We start from the raw sequence: 26,748 nt of genomic DNA, 5'->3' as shown, positions 1-26,748 counted from the left end.
GAAGAAGTCCTTGCAATGGACTACAGGCAGACCTCATTTTATCGTGCTTTGCTTTATTGCACTTCACAGATACTGTGAAGTGACAGATACTGTGTTTTTTACCAGTTGAACTTTTGTGGCAAGCTCACAATAAGCAAGGGCTTCCCTGGTGGCCCAGATGGTAAAGAATGTGCCTGCAATGCAGGAGACCTGGGTTCAACCCCTGGGTCAGGAAGATCCCCTGGAAAAGGGAACAGCTACCCACTCTTTTTGCCTGAAAAATTCCATAAACAGAGGAGCCTGGTGGGCTACAATCCATAGGGTCACAGAGTCGGACTTGACTGAGCAATTAACACTTTCACTTTTTGATACTCAAGTCTACTGGTGCCCTTTTCCCAAAGCCATCTGCTCATTTCAAGTCTCTGTGACATATTTTGGTAATTCTCATATTTCAAGCTTTTTCATCACTATTATATTTGTTGTGGTGATATGTGATCAGAGATCTTTGATTTCACTACTGCAAACACATTACAATTCACCAAAGGCTCAGATGATGGTTAGTCTTCTTTGCGAATAAAGTACTTTTTAATCAAGGTAGGTAGGTTTTTTTTTTAAGACATAATGCAATTGAAATTGAATGGGACCCTGTGGGGCTCCTGGGCACAAAAACCTTTCTGTGTCCCTTTCCCTGCCTTCCAAAGGACACGTTCAAGCAGCTGTTAATCCGGGAAGGGAGAGGACCAGAGACAAGGGAGGAGCAGTCAAGAAACAATAGTGCAGCCTCGGGGCAGGGTCCTGGTTCCGCCTCAAGGGATACACAGAACAGTGTCTTTGAGCTCTTCTGCAGAACTAAAACCCCCACCAAACGGAAGATCTTAACTACTTGATGAGGCACTCTTCATTCCACGTAAGGTCACAGTTCGCCCACCATCACCTGACACCAGAGGATCCCTGCACTGAAGGAACACACTGCCAGAACCTTGGCTCTCTGTGCACTGGGGTCAAACGGAAATATGCAGACAGAGTAAGGAGCAAAGGGAAAAGCGGCTTTACTTCTTTGCCAGACAAAAGGGGAACACAGTAGGCTAGCGCCTCAAGAACTGTGACCCCCTCTCCCTGGTGAATAGGAAGCAGTTATATAGTCAGGCTTCCCTGGTGACTCAGATGGTAAAGAATCTGCCCCGCAACTATTCCCATCTGCCCTTTGTATTTATTTATTTTTGGCTGCCCTGGGTCTTTGTTGCTCCACCCGGGCTTTCTCGAGTTGCTCTGAGTGGGGACTAATCTCCAAGTTTCTCGTGTGATGGCTTCTCTTGTCGCAGAGTATGGGCTCCGGAGCTCAAGGGCTTCAGCACTTGCAGCTCACAGGCTCTATAGAGTGCATGCTCAGCAGGTGTGGGGACTGAGCTTAGTTGCCCATGGCATGTGGAATCTTCCCGGACCAGGAATCAAACCCATGCCCCTTATATTAGCAGGCGGTTTCTTAACCACTGGACTACCAGGGAAGTCCCCCAAAGTCTGCCCTTTGGAACTCAGGAAAGGTCATGGACGCTGGAATCTTGCCTATAAGAAATGGAGGACAGAAAGGCCTCTGCGCCGGGAGGTCCCCAGGGCTCTGCGTGGCATGAGGAAGAGGCTGTTAGTGTTGTGGCTTCAAGGGATTCACCCCCCTTGAAAAGTGTACAATAAATTTTCTAGACAGTTACCAGAGTTTAAGAACCACTGTTTTAACTAGTTGTGTTTAAATCCCTGGCACATGCCTGAAAACTAAAAACAGAAAAAAGAAGATATCCACTTTCAACTTAACCCATGTGCACACAGATGATTTATACGGATTTGCAGTCACTAAGTTTTATATGTGTTAGTCAAAGAATTCCAAATAAAACCCAGACAGAATATTGACCTTCAGCTAAGATCAAGAGCAGGATAATAATATGAAAAGTTGGCATTTATGTATTTTCTAAACCATAAATCCAGCCACAGTACCCACATTCACACTGGAAGCTACCTCTTAGTTGAACTAGCTTGGTATACAAATCGTAGACACATTTTTGCCTTTATGTCACATGGATTCACATGATTTGTTTGCAAGAAGAACCTAAAACAGGAGTCCTCAGATGTTTTGGTATGTGAACTCACTGCCCATGCTTGCCACTGCCACAGACCCCCAACAAGGGAGGAATACTGTGAGGAGACAGTGGTGATGTGGGGTACAGTTGTTACCAGTTATTACAAATAAATTCTGAAACTAAATAAATTTCACAAACCTGAGTACAGACATTGACACATCAAAAATAAATGCTACGACTTCCCTGGTGGTCTGGTGGATAAGAATCTGCCTGTCAGTGCAGGGGACACAGGTTCGATCCCTGGTCCGGGAAGATCCCACATGCAAAAGTGCACCACAACTACTGATTCATGTGCTGCAAGTACTGAAGCCCGGGCACCTAGAGCCTGTGCCCTGCAACGAGAGGCCACCACAATGAGAAGCCCACGCACTGCAATGAAGAGTAGCCCCTGCTCGCCACAACTAGAGAAAGGCCCCCTGCAGCAACAGAGACTCAACACAATCAAAAATGAAATAAATAAACTTAAACCCTGGTGGCTCAGAGGGTAAAGAATCTGACTCTAATCCAGGAGACCCGGGTTTGATCCCTGGGTTAGGAAGATCCCCTGAATAAGGGAATGGCAACCCAGTCCACTATTCTTGCCTGGAGAATTCCATGGACAGAGGGGCCTAGCAGGCCACAGTCCATGGGGTCACAAAGAGTCGGACACAACTGAGCGACTAACGCGTACACACACACACACACACACACACAAAATAAACGCTGCACGGGACAGCCGTTCTTGGGAAGGAAAAGCAAGCACTTCTCCAAAAGAGCTGGAGAGGACGCCAGGAGTCTGCTGAGGTTTACTGGGCCCGCTCTCTGGTCTGGGAGAGGAGATGCAAGTGACACAGAGGAGGGACAACTGAACAGGAAAGGGTACTGCAATGCTCCATCAGGTCCCAGGTCCTCAGAGGGTTAGGTGGGACCCCGGCCCACAGGCTGCTCTCCCGAAGAGGCCTTAGCCACCCAGGCCAACTCCAGCCCACTGACAGGTAGCCAAGGAGGGAGGGACCCATGTCACAGGTGTCGCCCCAGCCAAGTCCTTGCAAACCCTGGGAGATGGGGAGGGACAAAAAATTTTGAAACTAAATTAAAATGTTTAAATGCTACAAGAAATCAGTGCTGGATTTACTTGAGGGCAAATTCACCCTATACTTTGAAGAGCCACTGGTCTGGAAACCCGAGCATGCTTTTTGCTTCAGCAAAACAAAGTGCCGTGCTCTTCAAGCCAGTGGATCAAAATCATGAAATCATGGAAGCCACTAGACAGAAGTTACACAGCGGGGGGCTGGAAATCTCTGTGTACACATGCTGAAATGGATGATGAATGTGACTTACTGATGCATCTGCCAACTGCAATAAGGGAACAAAGTGAAAAAAATGCGTTAGTCGCTCAGTCACATCTGACTCTGCGACCGCATGGACTGTAGCCCGCCAGGTTCCTCGGTCCATGTATTTCTCCAGGCAAGAAACTGGAGTGGGTAGCCATTCCCTTCTCCAGCGGGTCTTCCTGACCCAGGGATCAAACCCGGGTCTTGCACATTGCAGGCAGATTCTTTACCATCTGAGCCACCAGGGAAGCCCCAAGGGAACCAATCCCCTCCCCAAAGTCTCAACATCCATTATTGACAGAGAAAATAATTAGCATTTAAAAGAGTAAGTTGCCTTAACCCATGTCAGCTGAATGAGGAATAAATAAAGTTTTTTTTTCCAATCCTGCAGAATCTATAAGGTAAATCTCTTGACTAGTCTTGGAAAGATACGAGCCTATGGGGACTATTTTAGGATTGGATCAGCTTAGAAGCAGAGAAATGGCTGCAAAGACCTGTGCAGACGTGTTCCATGCCTAATTATTTATTATAAACACTTGCTTCCTGTCCATTGGGGTATTTTAACAAGCAACATGTTGCACTCATGTTCTGGGGTATATAATGAGCTCTCTGTCATGCAGTTTCACAACAGTTTATAATCATAAAAAGCAATATGATACTTACTTTGCGGTGACAGTACCATTTAAACTCTTAGAATTTAAAGAACAATATAATGGTGTCTGCAAAGCAACTTCAAACTTTGGTAATACTGGAAAAGAAAAGCAAGAATATTTTAAACAGTCCATTTTCCTCTCGTTTTACAGTTTAACAAACTAGTGAATAGAACTGTTCTAAAGGAGTTGGTATCATTTAAACTTCAATTCGTTAGGCTCCAAATACACGTTAACACATAGATGAAAGTACTTCACTCCACTCAAAATCTAAAACCCCATAAGGCTGGTGACGAGACACTGAATGGGGAGGGCTGCTGTGGACACTCATGTATGTGAAGCCTCCCACTGGCAGAATCCAAACTGGATCCAGATACCTAACAAGGACGTACTGTATAGCACAGGAAACTTCTCAATGTTATGTGGAAGCCTGGGTTAGAAGAAGTTTGGGGGAGAATGTATACGTGTACATGTATGGCTGAGTCCCTCCACTGCTCACCTGAAACTATCACAACATTGTTAATTGACTGTAGCTCGAATACAAAATGAAAAGTTTAATAGAAAAAATTAAAAATAAATAAATTGCATCCAGAACCCTAGAGGCAAAGCCATCTGAGTGCTAGAAGACCCGGCTTTTTCATTCAGTTGTCACCCATATTATTTGATAAATAGGTACTTCTGAGGACTTTGTTCCAATTTGGTTTCTAAAAGCACATCCTGACTCTTACTCACCTTCTACATGCTGATATACATGCATTCACAGAGACCCTGCATCCTTTGAGACCATCAAAGGCAAATCTGGTGACAGTCTAACCCAATGGAATCCCATGAAGAGAAAGTTGTGTACTAGGATTTCTAGTTAATTACTAAGATATGGCTACAAGTAATGATGCTTTTCTTATGCAACAGGTACTGGTTCCTGAAGATAATCCCAAAACTAGAAACCCCTACTTTGGCTGGCTTTATATAACTCAGCTATGAAATATTTTATAAATAGTAGTATTATTTAATGCAACCTGGTTGGATGACATCACCAACTCAATGGACATGAGTTTGAGCAAACTCCAGGAGATTGTGAAGGACAGGGAAGCCTGGCATGCCACAGTTCGTGGGGACACAGAGAGTCGGACATGACTTAGTGACTGAACAACAACAAGTATAATTAAGCTGTGAAATATTTTATAAATAGTAATATTATTTAATACAAAGCACTTCACTGGAGTTAAAAGAAAATATTTCCTACCAATCTAAACAAATCTATAGAAATAATTCTCATCTTTAACTTCACTGACCAATGAAATAGATTCATCTCATAACAATTAGTAAAAGAGACGAAACAAGACGACCAAGGAATCGGCAGAACAGGAGAGCCTCCAGCTCCAGGTTAAAGACCCTGGAGGGCCCGGACACTCCAAGACCAAGACCAGTCCAGGACTCTGCACCAACACAAAAGTCGGGGCCACCCAGGGGTGGAATCTCCTCAGAACAAGGAAATCAGAATGAAATCCCCTCCACAGATATCACAGGTTGGCAATCCATCCTGCCTCCAAGACATAGCTTCTTCAACAACATACAACCACCCAGCACCACTCCTACATGACATAAAAACAGCCTATGAGAGTCACAGCCACCTCTGACTTATTCCTCGAGATCAGGGCTGTCCAAAAGAACCAAAATGTGAGCCACGTGGTGTCATTTCATATGCTCAGCAGCCACATTTAAAAAGAAAAAAAAAATCAGGTGAAATTAATTTTTGCAACATTTTATATAATCTCATATATCCAAAATATCATTGCAACATGTAATCAATATAAATAATCATTAAGGAGGTATTTTTCTCTACTTATACCATCTTCAAAATTGGGTATTTTACACGCTTAGAGCACATCTCCATTTGCATCAGCCACATTTCAAGCATTCAATGTGCTGAGTGACCCCTGAACTGGACAAAACAGTTCCAGATCAGAGGTCGGCAAACAAAAACCAGCATGAGCTAAGAATGGTTTGTGCGTTTCTAATTGGTTGGGGAAAAAATCACAAGAAGAGTATTTCATAACATGTGAAAATCATGTGAAATCGAAATTTCCACATCCATAAATAAAATTGTACTGGATCACAGCCACTTTCACTTACATATTGCCGACGGCTGCTGCGTGCTGTGATGGCAAAGTTGAGTAAAGACAGCCATGTGAGCCACACAGCATAAAGTTTTCCTATCTGGCCATTTAAAGGAAAAAGCTTTGCTGCTCCCTGTTCCAGCTGATCATGAAACTGAGCTGTGACAACGCTGTGAGAGACACGTGGACCACAGCCACAAATGTGCAAGCAGATGACTTTCCAGAATTTCTAATGCCCGAATGAGACACCCTCTCAAAAAATAACACAAGTCAGACAAAAGAGCTTGTGTACAACTTCAGAACAGTTGTTCAAAGTGTAACTAATACTGGGACCCTATGCACCTACTCTCAGCTTTCCTCTTCTCCATGCACCAACAAAAAACCGCTGGGTCCCACATTGCTTACACCTACGTGTTTCCAACTACAGTATTACAGAAGCGGCACCTGCAGGAAGAGGATTTACCCAAGTTAAACCCAGTCTTTACTAGTGTTGACCAAGTGAAAAGTGGGAAAATCAGGAAATCACTGAGGTTATGCTTTAAAAAATAATAATAATTTTAAATATGTTATAATCACAAAAAATACAAAAACAGGCTAACTGTGCATAAGAAAAAGAGTAGGATCATGGGACTATAGGCAATCTCATTCCCACTTTACTCTTTATAATGATCTTTTACAGATAAAAAAAGTTCAGACCTATAAGAAATATCAGGATTTTACCTCCATTGGGGTTTTTACTTTAAACAACATACTGCCTAGAAATCTCTCTTTTCCCTGTGGAAAGGAACAAATACATTTTCCTTCAAAATAAGTTGAAGAATTCTTACCATATTCTGAAACCTGAAATGACTGATAATATGTCTGGTCCTATTGGGAGAAAGAAAAAAAAGACAAGAAAATAAATGAGTTTCTATTTAATTACTTCATTTGTTTACTCACCTCACAAAAATATTTAGAAAAAATTTTAAATTACATTTATAATTATTTAATGAACAAAACAATTTATTTCAACTTACAGAAGTTTATTTTTAATCACCTGCAACATGAAGTCTGTGAATTTCATGAGTTTTTCTTAACAATCCACTAACATAAAAAGGCGACCTGTCTCTTTAATTCACTGCAGGTCACTGAAACAAACTGCTTAACCTGACTTTCCTCATTTGTGAAATGAGAACAAAATTAAATCAGATAATTTATGAATTTATGAAGCATGGCAAACTAACAAGAAATAACTTCAAATTTGGTTTGTATATCCCTATCAAAGCTAACCAGTGAAGAAAATAAAATTACACATTATTCAAATATATAAAATAGTCGAGGATACAAAATCATCATGGACCAATACTCTTTATCTTCCTAATTGCCTGAAGTATTTTCTACTATAATCCTTAAGTCAATATACTCTACCCTATTTTAACAGATATCATTTCTTTTTCCAAGATCAACAAGAAAGTGTGTGACATCCCTTATTTGTGGAATCTATAAAGACATGATACAAAAGAAGTTATTTACAAAACAGAAACAGATGCATGGACTTAGAGGAGGAACTTCTAGTTGCAGGGTGCGGGAGATGGGCAGAGGGACAGGTAGGGATTTGGGATGGACATGTACACACAGCTATTTTAAAATGGATAACAAGGACCTCCTGTAATAGCACTTAGAACTCTGCTCAATGCTATGTGGCAGCCTGGATGGGAGGGGAATTTGGGGGGAGAATGGATACATGCATATGTATGGCTGAATCCCTTTCCTGACCACCTGAAACTATGACAACACAGTTAATCAGCTATACCCTAACACAAAGTCAAAGTTTAAAAAACTTTTTTTAAACAAACAGAGGGAGCTTTCCCCAAAGTAAACAACAACAACAAAAAAGAAAACGTCTGGCCTAGAATATCTTTTTTTTCCCCAACTCCTCATATTTCTTTTTTTTTTCCCATTTATTTTTATTAGTTGGAGGCTAATTACTTTACAATATTGTAGTGGTTTTTGCCATACATTGACATGAATCAGCCATGGATTTACATGTATTCCCCATCCCGATCCCCCCTCCCACTTCCCTCCCCAACTTTTATTTCTATCTGTCCATTCCTAATCATAGGTAACACATTAAACAGAACCACTTCAAAATAGTTAAGAAATTCTACTAAAGAAATGTATATTCCAATTCTGATTCCCTAAGTTTACCAAAGCAAATAAATAACATATTGGCTTTTTAAACAATCATTATTTGTTTAATCTAAAGCAACTCTACATCTCCTAAACTAATATGATAGTATAAATCAACTATACCTCAATAAAAAATAAAATTTTAATAAATAAAGTGCACACCAGCAATTATTTTTTAATCCTTAAAGGATACAGTTCATTTCAAAGTATAAGACAAATGAAACTACTTACATGTCAACAAAATAATTATCTAAAGCTTGGCTTCAAGGCTGAAGCCTTGAAGTAGATTTAAAGGAGATCCCAAAGACACTGTGTTGATCAGTCTTTAAGAATCTCACACTTGTCCCTTCTATCTTAAGGTGTTTTCATGTCACATATAGGAATGGTATAAATCAACGGTTTTAATTCATTTATAAGTTTTGATTTGTTATCCTCAAAAATCATATCAAGAAGGTAATCTACCTGTAATTTTACTGATAACATAAGAATTCTAGTCTTTAAATTACTTTTTGCTTTATGACTGGTAAGGCTATGAACAAGCAATTTAACAATGATGATGTCTGCTGATCAAGTTAAGTTCATACAGCAAATGCCAAGTGAGTATCCCATGTAAAACATGGCATGAAGCTCTGTAAAGGTTAACTACAGCCCTCAGCATCAGTCTCAAGATGGAGCAGACCCAGTCCAGAGCAATTCTGCAAGGCAGACAGTACCCTAGACTTTCACGCACTGGGCTTCTGCACTCAGCTCCCTACGCTTGACTGACACACACTTCCACCTCTAACCTGCCAAGACCTAGATCAAATAGTACGTGCTTCCCTGGATCCCCAATCTAAAAGTAATCTCTTTAATATTGTATGGCATCCCTTATATGTGGAATCTAAAAAGAAATGATATAAACTAACTTACTTACAAAACAGAAGGAGACTCACAGACTTAGAAGACAAACTTATGGTTGCCAGGGGGAAGGGATAGTTAGGGAGTTTGGGAAGGTTACGTACACATGCTCTATTCAAAATGGATAACCAACGAAGACCTATTGTATAGCGCCTGGAACTTTACTCAATTATGTGCCAGCCTGGACGGGAGGCTGGCATTATTCTTCTTTAGGGAAGAATGAATATATGTATGGGCTTCCCAGGTCGCGCTAGTGGTAAAGAACCCACCTACCAATGCAGGTTAGACATAAAAGACATCGGTTCCATCCCTGGGTTGGGAAGATCGCCAGGAGGAGAGCATGGCAACCCACTCCAGTATTCTTGCCTAGAGAATTCCATGGACAGAGGAGCTGGGGAAGCTGCAAGTCCATGGGGTAGCACACAGTTGGACGCGACTGAAGTGACTCAACACGCACACAGATACATGTATGTGTGTGGCTGAATCCCTTCACTGAGCACGTGAAACTACCACTGCATTGTTAATTGGCTGCACCCCTGTAACAGGAGGAAAAGGGCCAGGGCACAACTTTTGAAAGAATGACACAGCCCAAGGACATGACACAAACCAGTTAAAATCAAGTGAGTCCAAGATGGCAGACAAGTCGACCTTGAGTAGACCTTGACCCTGAATCAGTAAGCTAAATGACACAATCAGAGGCGCCATGACAGTTCCCAGGCACTGCCAAAAGACCAAGGAGTGGGCGGTGGCCCAGTCCCTGGAAACCTCCACCCCTTCCCACAACTAGTTGGAATAATCCTCCCACTCATTAGCATATGAAATCACTCATCCTAAAGCTAACCACCCCACATTTCACAGCCAGCACTCGCCCTCTGTGATGGCCCACACTCTGTCCGCGGTGTGCGCTTCTCTCAGAATCTAAATAAATCCACTTCTTACCTATCACTTTGTCTCTCACTGAACTCCTTCTCTGATGAGACATCAAGAACCTGAGCTTCATTAGGTCCTGAAACCAGTCACCGTGGGTTTTGGCTGGGTTTGAGTCCCAGCCACGTGGGTTCAAGTCCCAACCTGAGGTAAATGGTTTCACCCCAATACAAAATAAAGAGTTTAAAGTTTGAAAAAAAAAAAAAATGAAACTAAAATAAAAGTAATCTCTCCGCCTCCTTGCACTTCAGCCCTTCTTCATCACTCTTTACCCTGTATCCTAAATATTTAGGTACACGGCTTCCCTTGCTGCAAGTTCCTTCATGACCAGGTCCATGTTGGATCATGTTTTTACCCTTCACAGTTTATTCCTTGACATGTCAACTTTTAAAAGAGTGTCTGATACAACAAAGTTCTCAGAATAATATGTTTTATATTGAATAAAAGTGCTAGCTTTGACAAATGTAGAAAATTAATTTATTTGGGCCTCCTTTAAAAAGCCTTGAAACCAACATTTAGGCAATTATTTAACACAAGTAGTTACATTAGATTACATTTGAAATGAAGTCTCCCTTCCTGCCTCCTACATTACCAATCATCCCTGACAATACCTGAATTTTCCATCTCTCTGTTTACTGTCTCCTCCCCTTCATTCTGTCTATAGACAGAATGTTGTTACATCTTCTGCTCTCCTGGTCCTCTTGAGTATGTTTCTGAATCACTCCTCGTTTCCTTAATGGTCCTTTCTGATCTTGAAACATTGGTCCTTCCCATCCTGAGCCCAGTGCTCTTCCCCTAAGTTAGTTCATCTACTCTCATGGTGTTAACTGCCATCTCTACAGTAAACACTTCTTTTTTTTTCTTTTTTTTTTTTCAGTAAACACTTCTAAACCTCTATCTCAAGCTGGAGATTTAGACTCAAATACATCTTCTGGACACCTCCACCTGAAAGATCTAGAGAAAGTTCTGGACTTCTGGATTTCCTTGGTGGTTCAGTGGTTAAGAATCCACCTGCCAATGCAGGGATTCAGTTCAGTTCAGTCACTCAGTCATGTCCTACTCTTTGCAATCCCATGGACTGCAGCACACCAGGCTTCCCTGTCCTTCATCAACTCCCAAGCCTTGTTCAAACTCATGTCCATCGAGTCGGCAATGCCATCCAACCATCCCATCCTCTGTTGTCCCCTTCTCCTCCCACCTTCAATCTTTCCCAGCATCAGGATCTTTTCCATTGAGTCAGTTATTCACATCAGGTAGCCAAAGTACTGGAGCTTCAGCATCAGTCCTTCTAATGAATATTCAGGACTGATTTCCTTTAGGATGGACTGGTTTGGTCTCCTTGCAGTCCAAGGAACTCTTAAGAGTCTTCTCCAACACCACACTCTAAAAGCATCAATTCTTTAGCGCTCAGCTTTCTTTATGGTCCAACTCTTACATCCATACATGACCACTGGAAAAACCATAGCCTTGACTAGACAGACCTTTGTCGGCAAAGTAATGTCTCTGCTTTTTAATATGCTGTCTAGGTTGGTCATAGCTTTTCTTCCAAGAAGCAAGTGTCTTTTAATTTCATGGCTGCAGTCACCATCTGCAGTGATTTTGGAGCCCAAGAAAATAAAGTCTCTCACTGTTTCCTTTGTTTCCCCATCTATTTGCCATGAAGTGATGGGATCAGATGCCATGATCTTAGTTTTCTGAATGTTGAGTTTTAAGCCAATTTTTTCACTTTCCTCTTTCACTTTCATCAAGAAGCTCTATAGTTTCTCTTCACTTTCTGCCATAAGGGTGGTGTCATCTGCATATATGAGGTTACTGATATTTCTCCCTGCAATCTTGATTCCAGCGTATGCTTCATCCAACCTGGCATTTTGCATGATGTGCTCTGCATGTAAGTTAAATAAGCAGGGTGACAATATACAGCCTTGACATACTCCCTTGACAATTTTGAACCAGTCCATTGTTCCATGTCCAGTTCTAACTGTTGCTTCTTGATCTGCATACAGATTTCTCAGAAGGCAGGTAAGTTGGTCTGGTAATGCAGGGGACACAAGTTCAATCCCTGGTCCAGGAAGATTCCATATGCCTCGGGGAAACTAAGCCCATGTGCTACAAAAAGTGAGGCCCATGTGCCCTAGGGCCCATGCTTCCCAACAAGGGAAGCCACTGTAATAAGAAGCCCACTCACCACAAGTACGCAGTAGCCCCTGCTGGCCAAAACTAGAGAAAGCCCATGCTCAGCAATGAAGACTCAGTGTAGCCAAAAATAAAATAAATAATTTTTTTTTAATGTCCTGGACTCGTTTATCTGGAGTTAGTCTCTACCAGGGAGCTTTTCTTGATCGCCTCTCCCCATGTTGGATTAGATGCCCTTCTCTCCCAAATATCCGTGTATAACTCAGTCACTTTACTTAATATACTATAACCATCTGCTTTGTGATCATCACCTGGAACAGACTATGAAGCCACTGGGGGTACTGCACTTAATTCAGCGTCCTTTCAAGGTCTGTTGAATGAATGTACATATTAATGAATGAACACACTGAATTTTGTCCCCAGGCTGGTTCTTACTGGGGGCTCATCAGATTAGCCTCAGTTATCTCACAGCATCTCCTGCAAGAAAGTCAGAGCCTTCAGACTACCTTGAGGAGGCACAGCCATCAGCCAAGTGACCCACGAAGTAACCTTAACTCTCTGTGCTGCATTTGGAAGGAATATGAATGTCTGGGAGTGGAAGAAAACAGTCATCACAGAAAACTGAAGAAAATGTGGGAGAAAAAGGCTTCTTTCCATCGTCATTTAAATTGTTCCAATAAATCAATAAATCATCTAGTGACTGAGTGGTGACAGTGTGCTCTGTACCAGATGCGGTTTTCCCAGGATGTTTATAAGACGTGACATGCAAATCTAGAAGGAAATTATTTTACTGTTCCAGGGGTTTAGTAAGTTTCGGCATTCTCAACATGTGGTCATTAGGCAATCAGGCCATACCAATTTTCACAAGTTTAATATTTTTTTATAAAATATTTTTACAAGATATACAATCAGGAATATAGAAGATACTGAAATACTTTAAACGAATAATAATTCAGAGAATCAGTAGGCATTTATGCCATAGATAATGAAGATAACCACAGGAACACTTTCATTAGTCCAGAAAAGGTTTTTGCAAACTGTTTCTATAAAAGGCAAAGCAGTAAATATTTTATTAGCCTTTGCAAGCCATATGGTCCCTCTTACAACTTCTCAACCCAGCCAGAGACAAGACAAACAAACAAGAGTGGCTGTGTGCCAACAAAACTTTATTAACAGAAACACCTGCTGGGCTTCACTCGGTCTTTAGGCCAGGGTTTGCTGAACCCCTGGTCCAAAAACTAAAATTTATTTCCATTTTGTTCTGCTATATCTAGCTGAACTCAACTAAATTTGACTAAATCAAACTAAAAACAGGAAGCAAAAAACAACCCTAGACCTTTTGTAGGAGTTAACATTCCATTTACTAAACCTTCCTTCACTTTCAAAGCAGTTGTGTCCGACCCTTTGTGACCCCATGAACTGTAGCCCACCAGGCTTTTCTGTCCATGGGATTCTCCAGGTAAGAATACTGGAGTGGGTTGCCATGCCCTTCTCCAGGGGATCTTCCCAACCCAGGGATGGAACCCTCATCTCTCATGTCTCCAGCATTGGCAGGTGGGTTCTTTACCATTAGCACCACCAAAGCAACAATCTGCTTCAAAATGAGTTTTTAATATTTATTCTAGCTTGTGAAACAGCTTGTGCTCATTCACTCTACCAGCAACCAGAGAGAGAAGCTGACCTGCAGGCTTAAATATTTGGGCAGCATATCTTCTAAGCAAACACCTTTCCAGGAAAAAAAAAAAAAAAAATAGAACTCATCGAGGTCTTCGGAGCTCTGCTTTCTTTAATACAGTCACTGTTTCCAGGGAGAAAGCACTCCCTTAGGAAACCTGTTCTTCAGCACACATGTTCATCTGTATTACATGTGAGACCATCTCAGTTAGATTTCTAAATAACTTCTAAAGCAGAATGGAAAAGAAGAACCCGGAGGTGCTCTTGGGTAATTTCTGGACTTCTTTATCCCTTTATCCCTACATCAATAGTTCATGGTGATGGTGTATATTATGGAAATCAATCAAATGAAAGGGGAAAGAGAGAAAACAGACTATTTTTACTACCTTCCTAAAAAATCTGCTATGACTACAGAGCAAATTGGAGACACATGAATTACTAAGACCTGCTATTCCAGTTACTGATTTCCCTTCTCTAACCATGAAGCCATCCAACTGCTATAAGAGGGCTTTTATTTTTTAACAAACCTCAAAAAATATGGCACACTACCTGACTGCTTAAAGATGTATATTTTTAAAACTGCGGGTCAGCTTCTTTCAACTCTCGCTGCTGGAATAAAAAGAAATGCCAGAAACAGAATTAAAGGGTTGGACAAACTCTTTTTTGTTGCACATTTATGTTCATTTATGAACATGTTAACGTCACAAAAATCTGCTTTAGCATTGATCTCCAGTGTCTGGATTTAATTTTTATTTAAAGATTAAGAAAGGCACTAAAAGTTTTTACATCCACACATAACAGGTTGCTAAAATGGAACTATTTCAGACTCAGTTTTGGCTCTGCCCCCCAAGGCGGCAGAGGCCAAATACAGCCACATTCCCAAGCCAGGAATGTGCAAGACTAGCAGGCAGGACTTGCAAAAGAGGGCTCAAAAAACTGGTCTTGCAGCTCTTCACCAAAAGAAAACCAACTCGAAAGGAATTTTAAGAGAAAGTTTCTGATGTGCTAGGAGTCTCACACACCCTACCCCCAGGGATCAGGTGGGAATTGCTTGCCCCTCACTTCAAGCCTAAGGAAAAGGGCTTCAGTTGGACAATCCAGACAGCTGGATGCCTGCCCCCGGGAGCAACCTCAAGCTGCAGTGGTCAGGCACTTGACATGCCCAAAAATTCTGCTGCTGCTAAGTCACTTCAGTTGTGTCCGACTCTGTGCAACCCCATAGACGGCAGCCCACCAGGTTCCCCCGTCCCTGGGATTCTCTAGGCAAGAACACTGGAGTGGGTTGCCATTTCCTTCTCCAATGCATGAAGGTGAGAAGTGAAAGTGAAGTCGCTCAGTCGTGTCCAACTCTTAGCGATCCCATGGGCTGCAGCCTACCAGGCTCCTCCGTCCATGGGATTTTCCAGGCAAGAGTACTGGAGTGGGCTGCCATTGCCTCCTCCGGCCCAAAAATCCTAGAGAGAAAAATACTGCTGCTGACCTGCTGCACAGAAGGCTGAGCTGGAAGAGGGTGCTGAACTGAGTTTCAGGGAGCAAAGAAAACAGGAGCTTTTCCCCTCAGCTGAACTGACTCATTGGAAAAGACCCTGATTCTGGGAAAGATTGAAGGCGGGAGGCGAAGGGGATGATGGAGGATGAGATGATTGGATGGCATCACCGACTCAATGGACATGAGTTTGAGCAAACTCCGGGAGTTGGTGATGGACAGGGAGGCCTGGTGTGCTGCAGTCCATGGGGTCACAAAGAGTCAGACACAACTGAGCAACTGAACTGAACTGAACTGAATGTGCAAAAAAAGAGAGGGCCAGCATGCGGCTGCTTCTATCCTGATCAAAACCAGCCTCCAGAGACCTAAGGCAACCCCATGAGATGCAGCCAGAGGTGTACTGCAGACAGCCAGGAGCTGAAGATGTAGCTGTTAGGACAGAGCCAGCCGGAGGAGACAATCAAAAGCACGGAAGACTTTTGGATGAGAAACCTCCCAGCAATGGTAGGGGTGCTCCAAAGAACCCACAAAAGAGCTCTAGGAAAAAAAAGGTGTTTGTTTTAAATGCCTGCCGAGCCCAGAAAGCTCTGATATCAGTTGACAACACTAGTACCTTAAACCACATTAAACATTTTTATAGAATAAATATTGGGCTGCCCAGGTGACGCTAGTGATGAAGAACCCACCTGCCAATGCAGGACATCTGAGAAACTCAGGTTCAGTCCTTGGGTTGGGAAGATCCCCTGGAGGAGGGCATGGCAACCCACTCCAGTATTCTTGCCTGGAGAATCCCATGGACAGAAGAGCCTGGTGGGCTACAGTCCATGGGGTCACAAAGAGTCAGACAGGACTAAAGTGGCAAGCAGCACACGCACACAGAATGAACATTAGCAAATTCATGTGCCTCACCCCTATATGTATGAGTTTTTTATCCCTCGCCTCTCTTCCCTCCACCTGATTTAATCCTGCAGGAGTGCAAGGCATCCTCATGAATGAGAGATAGGCGGCCAGAGCAGAGAAGACCCGAGGTGAGAGAGGAGGGCTGGACATATTAATTACTGAACGCAGAATTTTGTGTGCATACATGTAACTAAAAATGACAGGACCTTTTATCACCAAAGAATAACCAGAAAAGTGGTGGGATTTCCCCCCTATTTTTTCAGGCAGTGTGCACATCTGTCATTTCTCTAAGAAAGACAATATACACCTCTTGATGCTCTTGTGATTTACTAGCTTTTTAAGTTCTTTGCTAATTATATGGTAAAAATCAAAGAGGGGGAAAGATAAGATATTACATGATTACTGTTCTGTAGGTAATTAAGGCTAAGGTCTTCCCATGTGGCTCCAGTGGTAAAGAACCTGCCTGCCAATGCAGGAGACATAAGAGAGATGGGTTTGATCCCTGGGTCAGGATGATCCCCTGGAGAAGGGCATGGCAACCCACTCCAGTATTCTTGCCTGGAGAATTCCATGGACAGAGGAGCTTGGCGGGCTACAGTCCGTGGGGTCTCAAAGAGTCAGACATGACTGAAGCAACTTAGCAACATCATCACCATTAGGAATATTAGTAGGGATCTGAATAAAGCTAAAAAAAGAGAAATTTCCTGTTGTATATATTAGGTGGGGGAAAACACAAGTCAGTAAACATCTAAAGATGATAAGACACAGTTCCTACTTTCAAGTAGGGTCAGGGAAGCTTACAGTCAAGGAAAGCTTCATTTAAGGTTGCTAAGAGCTCAGACTTCCCTGGTGGACTAGTGGTTAAGAATCCGCCTGCCAACCCAGGGACACAGGTTCAATCCCTGATCCTGGAAGATCCCACATGCCCCAGAGCAACGAGCTACTGAGCCCGCACGCCCTAGAGCCTGTGCCCTGCCACAAGAGAAGCCAGGCAATGAGAAGCCCCCTCCCTCTGCAACTAGAGAAAGCCCGTGGGCAGCACTGAAGACCCAGTGCAGTCAATAAATAAATAAACTTTTTTTAAAAAAGAATGAATGCAAAAAACTCTAGACTGAGGAGTCATGAGACTGTGGCCAAGTCATTCTAACTATAAATTCCAGTTCCCTCAGCCATAAAGTAGAGGATTTTGATCAGAGAACTTGCAAGCCTCTTCATACCTTAAAATTCCACGTGTCAACCGGATGGAGGTGGAGTGACTGCAGGGCTGAGAGGGGGCCGGTGGGGTGGGATGGGGGTGGCCCGGGGATGAGAGCTAGGGGACAGGCTGCAAAGCTGGCAGCAGGCCCCGTGGGGCAGGAGCCTTGTGGGTGTGAAACCCAGTCTCACAAGAAGTGAGCTCCCTTACTGAGCTTATGACTAATCCCTCTATCCGAAACTTATACCCTTTCTTGTCCCCTCTGACCTCAAGCCTGTGCTAGCTGAACACTAATCAACCAGAGTCAGATGACTAAAATCATGGTGGTTGTTGATAACATCGTTGCTGTGCTAAAACTGATATTGTGGACATCGTCATTAACACACAAACTCAGGCTGTTTCTCCGGGGCAAGATGAGCTTGCAGATGCCTGAGCCACGGATCACGGGGCCAGAGAACTGTAAACCAGAGACATCCTGACCCTCAAAACTGCAAATAAAGAAACATCACAAAATGACCATTAATCTCAGCCTCCTTGTTCTTTTCCTTAAGAAATGCCCCAATTCACAGACCAGATTGGAGTGGCTGGTCTCCCACTCCATTGCTTAGAGCCCTGCAATAAGCTTTTCTGCAAACACCATCCACAGCAACGAAAGATCCCACATGAAGCAATGAAGGTCTTGTGAGCAACGACGAAGAACCAATGCAGCCTAATTAATTAATTAATTAATCTTCTTATAGATTCACAGACGTAGAAAGCAAATTTATGGTTACCAAAGGGGAAGGAGGGGGTGGATAAATTAGGAGTTCAGAATCAACAGATATAGATAAGCAACAAGGACCTACTGTACAGCACAGGGAACTATATCCAATACTTTGTAATAACCTATAATAAAAAAGAATCTGAAAAGGAATAGATATATGTGTGTATAACTGAATCACCATGCTAACACCCGAAATTAACACGGCACTGTAAATCAGCTCTATTTCCATTTTTAAAAAAGAGATGCAATTCTAAAAAAAAATTAACGTCACAGAACTAAAAAAAATTAATCTTATGCCTCATAACACCAAGCTTATACAGTCTGCTAGGTGACAGCAAGCTAATCCTCAATAAATACACTAATGGATATTACATAGTCCCTACCAGGCAACCCATATGCTGTAACGTGAGTCTCCCAGACCCAAACCCTCAATCCATACCACAAAACCCTGCCTGCAGTGGTCAGAATCTGAGATCTTTTGGAAACAACCGAACTTATGAGGAAGTGACACACGTGACTCGAAAATCATGTGAGAGAGCTAGGCATCCACCCCACCACTGCATCCAGCCAGTCCTGGTTTTTTAAATACTTATTTCTTATTTATCTATCTGGTTTCTCCAGGTCTTAGCTGCAGAATATGGGATCTAGTTCCCTGATCAGGAATCAAACCCAGGTCCCCTACATCGGGAGCACAGAGTCTTAGCCACAGTGGACCACCAGGGAAGTCCCAGCCATCCCCGTTGGCATCTGCATTCAAACAAAAAGGCGACCATCTCAAAACAGTAATTGCTGCACATATTAAACAGTTCACTGTTACAGAGCTGAAAGTATCAGGAAATCTAGCTTCCAGTCCTGACCCTACCCTAATACCACCTGAATTCAACTAAGTCACTTAGATTCTTCCTCCATCAAAACAGGAGATGGGTCTAGGTAAGAGGCTCGCTAAGATCCTCTCCAGCACTAAAGCCCTGTGAGATGTGCTGGTGGGCTTCTCAGACCCCCATTTCATTGAGGATCAGGACATGCTAAAATGTGATCCCCAAGTTTTCTGACTGAAGAGAGTGGTTGGAAAGAGACCATGTGAGAGGAAGGGCATCCCAGGAGTAGCTTCTAGAGAAAGAACAAGACAAGGAACTCCTCACATAACTAGCCTGGAGCCAGAATTTAATAAAATGCGCACCCCCAAGGACTGACAATAGCAGAACGACCCAACAGAGTCACAAGAATAAAACAGCACAAAACTTGTGAGTGTGCATTTTGAATTTCACAAGAGACCAGGATATTCAGCTCTTGACTGAAATCTTTTTTAATCTTCAAATCAGAAAGTGCAGAATATTAATCCAAAAGGCCTGTTTCCTACTGGCCTGTAGGTGCATCAAATACAGTAATTATGTACATACCCTCAAAATGAAAATATATGAACATATCTCCAGTTAAGTTGTAGTCTCATATAGAAGAGTGGGACTATAAGTCAAAGAACTTCCCAAAGGATAATGACCAGCAGCAACAGTCTAGGAGAAACTGTTCAATCACTCCATTCATTCATCCATTCTGTCATCCTACAAGCATAAATGAGCTACTACATACAGGACAGAATGAAAGTGAAAATTAATCATATAGAACTCCTGTCTTATGGAAGCAACCCAAGTGCCCATTAACAGATGATTGACTTAGGAAGATATGAGATAGACAGATATATGTGTGTATATATACACATACATATACATAATGGAATATTACTCAGTCATAAAAAAGAATGAAATACTGCCATTTCCAATAACATGAATAAATGTAAGGAATTTTACGATTAGTTAAATAGGTCAGAGAAAGATAAATACTATGATATACTGTATGTGGAATCAAAAATAATATGAATTAATCTATATACAAAACAGAAACACACATTATTTAATCTATATACAAAACAGAAACACACAAACGTATTATTATCAAAAGAGAGAGGGAAAGGGTAAGAGACAAATCAGGAATATGGGATTAAGAGATACAAACTATCAATACTATACATAAAACAGACAAGCTACAAGGATTTATAGCACAGGAAATTTTACCCAATATCTTGTAATAACCTGTAATGGAATATAATCTGAAAAAAGACAAACCACTATGCCATATACATATGAAATTAACATAATATTGTAAATCAACTATACTTCAACTAAAGAAAAAGAACTTGAGTCTTCAAGGAGCTCAGAGTCACTAAACTGCGACTCACAGTCTATTAAATGAGGCAGTCATATTTTGTAAAACTACACTGATCAAAGTTTGGAAAGATTAAACAAATTCTGGAAACTGATGGTGATGTTTTTACAACAATGTGAATGTACTTGATGCTACTGAACTATACACTTAAAATGGCTAAAACAGCAGATTTTATGTTATCAACACCTTACCACAAAAAAAGAGAGAGAGAGAGAAAACTACATGAGTAAGTGCCGCAGTACAGATGTTGTGTAAAAGCACCCAGGGAAGAATGCAGAATGAAGTGCTTGCCTTCGCCAGTTGATACTCTAAAATATCAAAATTCTAAAACTGACTCCCCCTTCCTTTTTTCACTGCACATGCAAGCAAGAACTTAAGATCTTCCCCCCCAAAGGCAGCCTTCTTTTAAGCAGAGCTGGCAAAAGGATTTGGGAAGCCACACCCACAATCCAGAGAGAATATACTATTAGGTGACCTGTCACAGGGGCTCCATGCCCTGTTCATTCGTCATCACCAGCCAGAGGCGGTCACCAGATGCTACTTGTAGAGTGCTTCAAGTGTCCAAACAAAGATGTGCTTTTTCGCAAAGGACAATGGCTCCAGAAAAACCTTGACAGCAGAAGCAAACTCACCAGGGAACAGCTGAGCAGAAAGATAAGCAGAGGCAGAAAGAGAAGGAGAACCTGAAAGGCTGTAGGAAGTCAGGCGGTGCCCCATTACCTGACCTTCCAGAGCCACCAGCTCAGGAGAAAGGAGATATCATTGTTACCAATAAAGGAACGATTCCGTGCCGGCTGCTTTTGAATTACACAACTTTACACCCACAGACCAGCACACAGGGCTCCAAAAGAGTGATCTCGGGCCTCGGGGCTACCGTGCTTTCTGCCGTCTGTTTCTCGTCCGCTAGCCTAAGATCAAAACAAGGGCTGAGAAACCGCAGTCGGCTACAGACCAAAGAGATGACGAGGTCATCTGGCTCAGGGGCTCCAGCGCCAGCCATGCCTCCAATCTCCAGGGAAGCTGTTGCAGAAACAGACCCACGTTAGGAAGTCCAGGCTGCCGGAGGGCTGCGCAGAGCTCCTCGCCTGCAGGGGAGGTAAGGAGCCCAGTCTCACCACCAGGGCGCTCACAGAAGAAGTCAGGGGCTGGCCTTCCCCCTGACCTGACACTGAAGAGGCCAAGCTGGGGGCGCGGAGCCGCATTTCTCAAAGCACAGCCCTACAAACAGACAGGATTTCCTAGAGTGCCAATGCTCCTGCTGCTGCTTAGTCACTCTGCCATGTCCGACTCTTTGCGACCCCATGGACTGTAGCCCGCCAGGCTCCTACGTCCATGGGATTTCCCCTGCCAAGAATACTGGAGTGGGTTGCCAGTTCCTCCTCCAGGGGATCTTCCTGACCCAGGGATCGAACCCGTGTGCAAAATGCAGATTCCTAGATCCCTGCCAGCAGTACTGACTAGCAGTCTAGGGGTGGGGCCTGGGCTGTATAACCTGAACAAGAGCTGCCATCAGCGGAGTCTCAGGCATGCGCGCGCTCGGGAACCAATGCTAAGTTTCAGCAGCGGGAGCCCCACCAACCTCTCTGGGAGGAAAGACAGGTTGTCTGACCACCCCCCCCCCCCCCAGGAAAGGAGGGCACAGATCTATGACATCCAGTAGCGGGGCTTTCTCTGTGACTCTGCCCTTCCTTCGGGTCCTCAGAGAACTCTCACTGATACCTGGAACTCTGGGCCAGCCTACGCTGAGTACACGGAGAAGGCCGTTTGGCAAGACCCCTCCGACCTCCTAGAAGCCTGGTGTTCAGACACCAACGCCAGACTCAAGAACCTCTAATACTGCCTCATGGGGGACTTCCCTGATGGTCCAGTGGCTGAGACTCCATGCGCCCAATGCAGGGGAGCCAGGTTCAATCCCAGGCCAGGGAACTAGACCCCACATGCCACAACTAAAACCTGGCACAACCAAATCAATAAATATTTTTTAAAAAGCAGAGGAGGCATCTCCTGGTCTCTCAAATGTATTTTTAAAAAAGAAGAAGAGAAAGCTCTAAAACTGCCTTCCAGGAACCTGGAATAACAATTTACAATCACAGATGTCAGAAAATTGGCATCTAAATCTGGAATATACATACAACAGAAGGTTATTCATCATTAAAAAGGAAATTCTGACACACGCTGTAACACGGATGAACTTCAAAGACATTAAATTAAGTGGGTTAAAGTCACAAAAAGACAAATACTGCATGAGTCTGCTTATAAGAGGTACTTAGAGGAGTCAAAATCATAGAGACAGGAAGAGGAACGGTGTGTGCCTGGGGCTGAGAAGGGGAAAATGGGCAGTGACAGGCTAATACGTACTGCGTTTCAGTTTTGCAAGATGAATAAGCTTCTGGAGACGGATGGTGGTGATAGTTGCACAACGCTGTGAATGTATTTAATACCACTGAACTGTACACTTAAAAATACTTAAGACAGTAAATCTCCTGTTATGTACATTTTACTACACACACAAACACACACAAATAGGGAGCAAATAAAAAATTTTGCACCTACTTGGGAGAACTAAGGATACCAGTCAAAAGATAAAGCAATTACTACAAAAAATTCCAGTACAAGCAATACCTAACTTTTAAAACAAATTATCTTCCCAGGATAGTTAGGGAGTTTGGGACAGGCATATACACACCACTATATTTGAAAAGTAGAACCTACAAGGTCCCATCATACAGGGCAGCGAACTCTGCTCAATGTTCCATGGCAGCCTGGGTGGGAGGGGAGTCTGGGGGAGAGTGGACACCTGTGTATGTCACCAGGAAGGGGAATTTCACCTGGGAGGAGCACCTCTGAGGGAAGGGCCCGGGGCTGCAGGAAGTGAAGGGAGACCCGATGGAAAAGGGCTGGGAGAGGGGGAAGGGAGCAAAGTGTGGGACAGCTGGGCCGGACGGGGATTGTTCTCAGGAGCAGTACAGTCCCCAAGGCAGCCAAGAGCTAGTCTCATTCAATGCAACCACGCAAATTAAGTATACGCATAAAAATCAGGCAACAAAGTCAGCTTTCTAACTAACTCTTACTAACTTTAAGAGGGTTTAAAAATAATAATCGTCAAGACTTGCTTTACAATACTGCCACTCTGATTATCTGCACATCACTACGAATCAAAGCTCTGGGAAGTCCTGTATTTTTAATACATTGTCCTTCAGTAGTAATATTATGATCATGCCATATTTTTTCTAGAGACAAAAATGGAATTTCAAAACGCTCTCCCGAAAATAGTTATTTTCTCCTCCCAAAGATTTATACCAAGAATGGTCACTGCCTTGAGAAAATAAAAAATATGGTCTATAATGGTGGTTTGTTTAAATAATATTTACTCTATAAACATTATTCACAGCTAAAAGGAAAAGAATTTAATAATAAGCAACAGAGTCTTTGAATGCTGTGCAGGAGTCAAGGAGAGAGAAAAAACCAGAGACCAAAGCCAAAGCTTGGGTTGGGTTGCTTCCCCGAACATTTCTTTGACTATACTGCCCTCTGGTGGCCATTAGAGGACCTTTTTTTTTTTTTTTTTTTTACTGAATTGGACTGGCCGGACTGAGCGACTTTTTGGTCTGTTTTCCCTTGGGTTTCCCTCGTGGCTCAGTAGTAAAGAATTTGCCTGCCAACGCAAGAGACAGGGGTTAGATCTCTGGGTCAGGAAGATCCCCTGGAGAAGCAAAGCGCAACCCACTCCAGTATTCTTGTCTGGGAAATCCCACGGAGGATTTGGTGTGCTTGGCAGGCTACACTTCATGGGGTTGCAAAACAGTGGGTCACAACTTAGTGACTAAACGTTTTGCATGCCTTAACATTGTTATCACCTAGGGGAATCCTTTCACAATGTCTATGCATATTAAATCATCACACTGTACACTTTTAAATATCCTACAATCTTATTTGCCAATTATACCTCGATAAAGCTAGAAGGAAAAAACATCGTAACACCAATAACAAGTTCCTAATCAATATGCCTGTCTTCAGAAGGATAAAGATGTTTATAGAATGTGTAAAGGGGACATTACATTTAGTAACGTCTTGAACATTAGTTCAAGACCAATGACTGTCATATAGTTTTCATGCATCCACATAACAAGCACACTTTGACTTCTACCTTCTGCAAAAGCACTGTGCTGGGTCTCAAAGATACAGGGAAACAAGCCTCTGGCTCTCAGGTCCTGCCAATCGAGTGACAGGAATGGACCCAGAGACGCACAGCGTGCTACATAACCGTCCAGAGGGGCCAGGCCATCACAGACGATGCCTGAGGATAAACGCCAGGAGCCAGAAAAACTGGAGAAAAGTGGCTTTCCAGGCAGAGGGAGCAGGAAGGCTCTGGGACAGAACAGACTGGCCAGTTTAGAAAACTTAGGGGACAATACGTCTAAAGCACAAAGTTCAAGAGTGAGAGCAGCCCTTAACAAGGCCAAAGAGGTAGGCAAGGACAAGATTTTGGGAATGTTTTCTAATTTTTCAAGCACTTAATTTCCTTAAGAACATTTATCTCTTCTTTTTTTTTTTTTTTTTTGGCTATTAAATCAATCACACAGGTCAAGTCCACAAAAAAAAAAACTACTGCATGAGAAATCCGGTCATTCTTTCACCCTACAGTCTCAGCCTTTCTCCACTCTTCCAGTCTCCTTTCTCCTCTGGTGCATATTCTGTGCACCACTCACTGAACAAATTAATCCCTCAGAGGCTGCTACCACAAGGCTAAGATGGTCCCATTCAACCACTGTGCGGAGGTGGCTTCTGAACGAGCCAGAGGTGGACGTGACCCAGTGACCCAGCCATAAGCTGCCAGCTCCCGTGCAGAGGCTTGACTGCAGAACCCTGAGGATGATGGTTACTCGGCGGAGTCAGTGTGCTCAGCCCAGACCGAGCCCAGAGAGGATGAGAAGAGCAAGGGGGACAGGGCCGACCGCAAGGACAGAGCGAGCTGCTGGCCCCAGAGCACAGGCGCTCTGCTGACAGCAGACACCACCCTCTCTGCCCCCTGAGGCCTGAGCGAGACTCCTTCTGGGGGAACCTGATGGGGCTCACGACTGAGCACCTCATGTGTCCTCTGCGGCTGCGCAACCTCAAGTTCTTCCATCACCCTCCAGTCACTTAACTTTTATCGCATTAGTCGTCTGCCCCACAATAGTCTTTGAAGACAAAGATCAGCTGGTTGGCTTCCCAGTATCACACCACAGCACTAGAAGCTCTCAACACGTATTTGATGAACAATAGATGAATGGATGGCTGGATGGATGGAAGGACGGACGGACAGACGGACAGACACATGGCTGGCTCCTGGGAAAACTGTAGTGAAACCCCAATGGGGGGGACATAGAATAAAGTCCTAATGCCCTAAAACTCACACCGTGCTTCCTAACCCTCAGCTCCCATCCTCCTGGACCTGCTCTCCCCAGCCCCCAGATTCCGAGGCTCTCCTCCACCCTCCCGCCCTCTACACGAACCCTCCTCTGGCCCAGGTCTCACAGAACACCTACCCTGACCTCCTTCTCTACAAGCTCAAACGTCTGTGCCACCCAGAGCTCGCCGCCCTGCTCTCTGCCCACAACTCCCTCTGGGCTTTCTCGTTTCCTCTGCGGCACAGCCTCGCCACGAGCCTAGCGTGCAATTCACTCCCAGGCAGATGCTCCAAAACCATGTGCTGACTAAGGGGACTTAGTTCTGCTTTTCAGACGTGGCCCCTCCAAAAAAAATGCTAACTAAAGGAAATCTGTTTTCATTTTTAATCTTATTTTTGAATTAAAATTTAAATTAAATTTAATTTTAAATTAAAATTTTCATTTTTAATTTTAATTTTATTAAGTACTTGGTACTTTTCCCTCAGCTCGCATGCTAATGAATGATTATTCCTTCTAATAAAGTGGTTCTTGGATGGAGAATGTGTGTGTGCTTTAGTAACCCACTCGTGTCTGACTCTTTTGTGACCCCCCATGGACTGTAGCCTGCCAGGCTCCTCTGTCCATGGAATTCTTCAGGCAAGAATACTGGAGTTGAGTTTCTGTCAGGGAATGTTTGACGGGAGGATTCCTACATGCTGTCTCTCATGAGTCCTTTGTCCCTCTTCAAGAGGAACAGCACGCTGCTCCCAGGGACTGAGGTCATTGTGTGAGGCAGGCTTGGGTCTCGTTTAGTAAACATTCTCTTT

The 26,748-nt window shown here is 43.3% G+C and overlaps 1 protein-coding gene across 2 annotated transcripts in view; it reads right to left on the bottom strand.

Annotated features, from left to right (window-relative positions):
• CD109 (CD109 molecule) overlaps positions 1-26,748 on the bottom strand; it is a 143,904-nt gene that overhangs the window by 77,538 nt on the left and 39,618 nt on the right. For both annotated transcript variants that reach the window (XM_061131907.1, XM_061131908.1), the window contains exons 6-7: positions 7,016-7,055; positions 4,085-4,169 (exon numbers count right to left, since the gene is read on the bottom strand). In XM_061131907.1, the coding sequence (XP_060987890.1) occupies positions 4,085-4,169; positions 7,016-7,055 (125 nt within the window). The remainder of the gene's footprint in view (positions 1-4,084; positions 4,170-7,015; positions 7,056-26,748) is intronic.

This window comes from Dama dama, chromosome 28, assembly GCF_033118175.1.
Source record: "Dama dama isolate Ldn47 chromosome 28, ASM3311817v1, whole genome shotgun sequence".
NCBI classification, from domain to species: Eukaryota; Metazoa; Chordata; class Mammalia; order Artiodactyla; family Cervidae; genus Dama; species Dama dama.
Note: the sequence above shows the minus strand (reverse complement) of the source record. Positions and strands in the feature narration are given on the sequence as shown.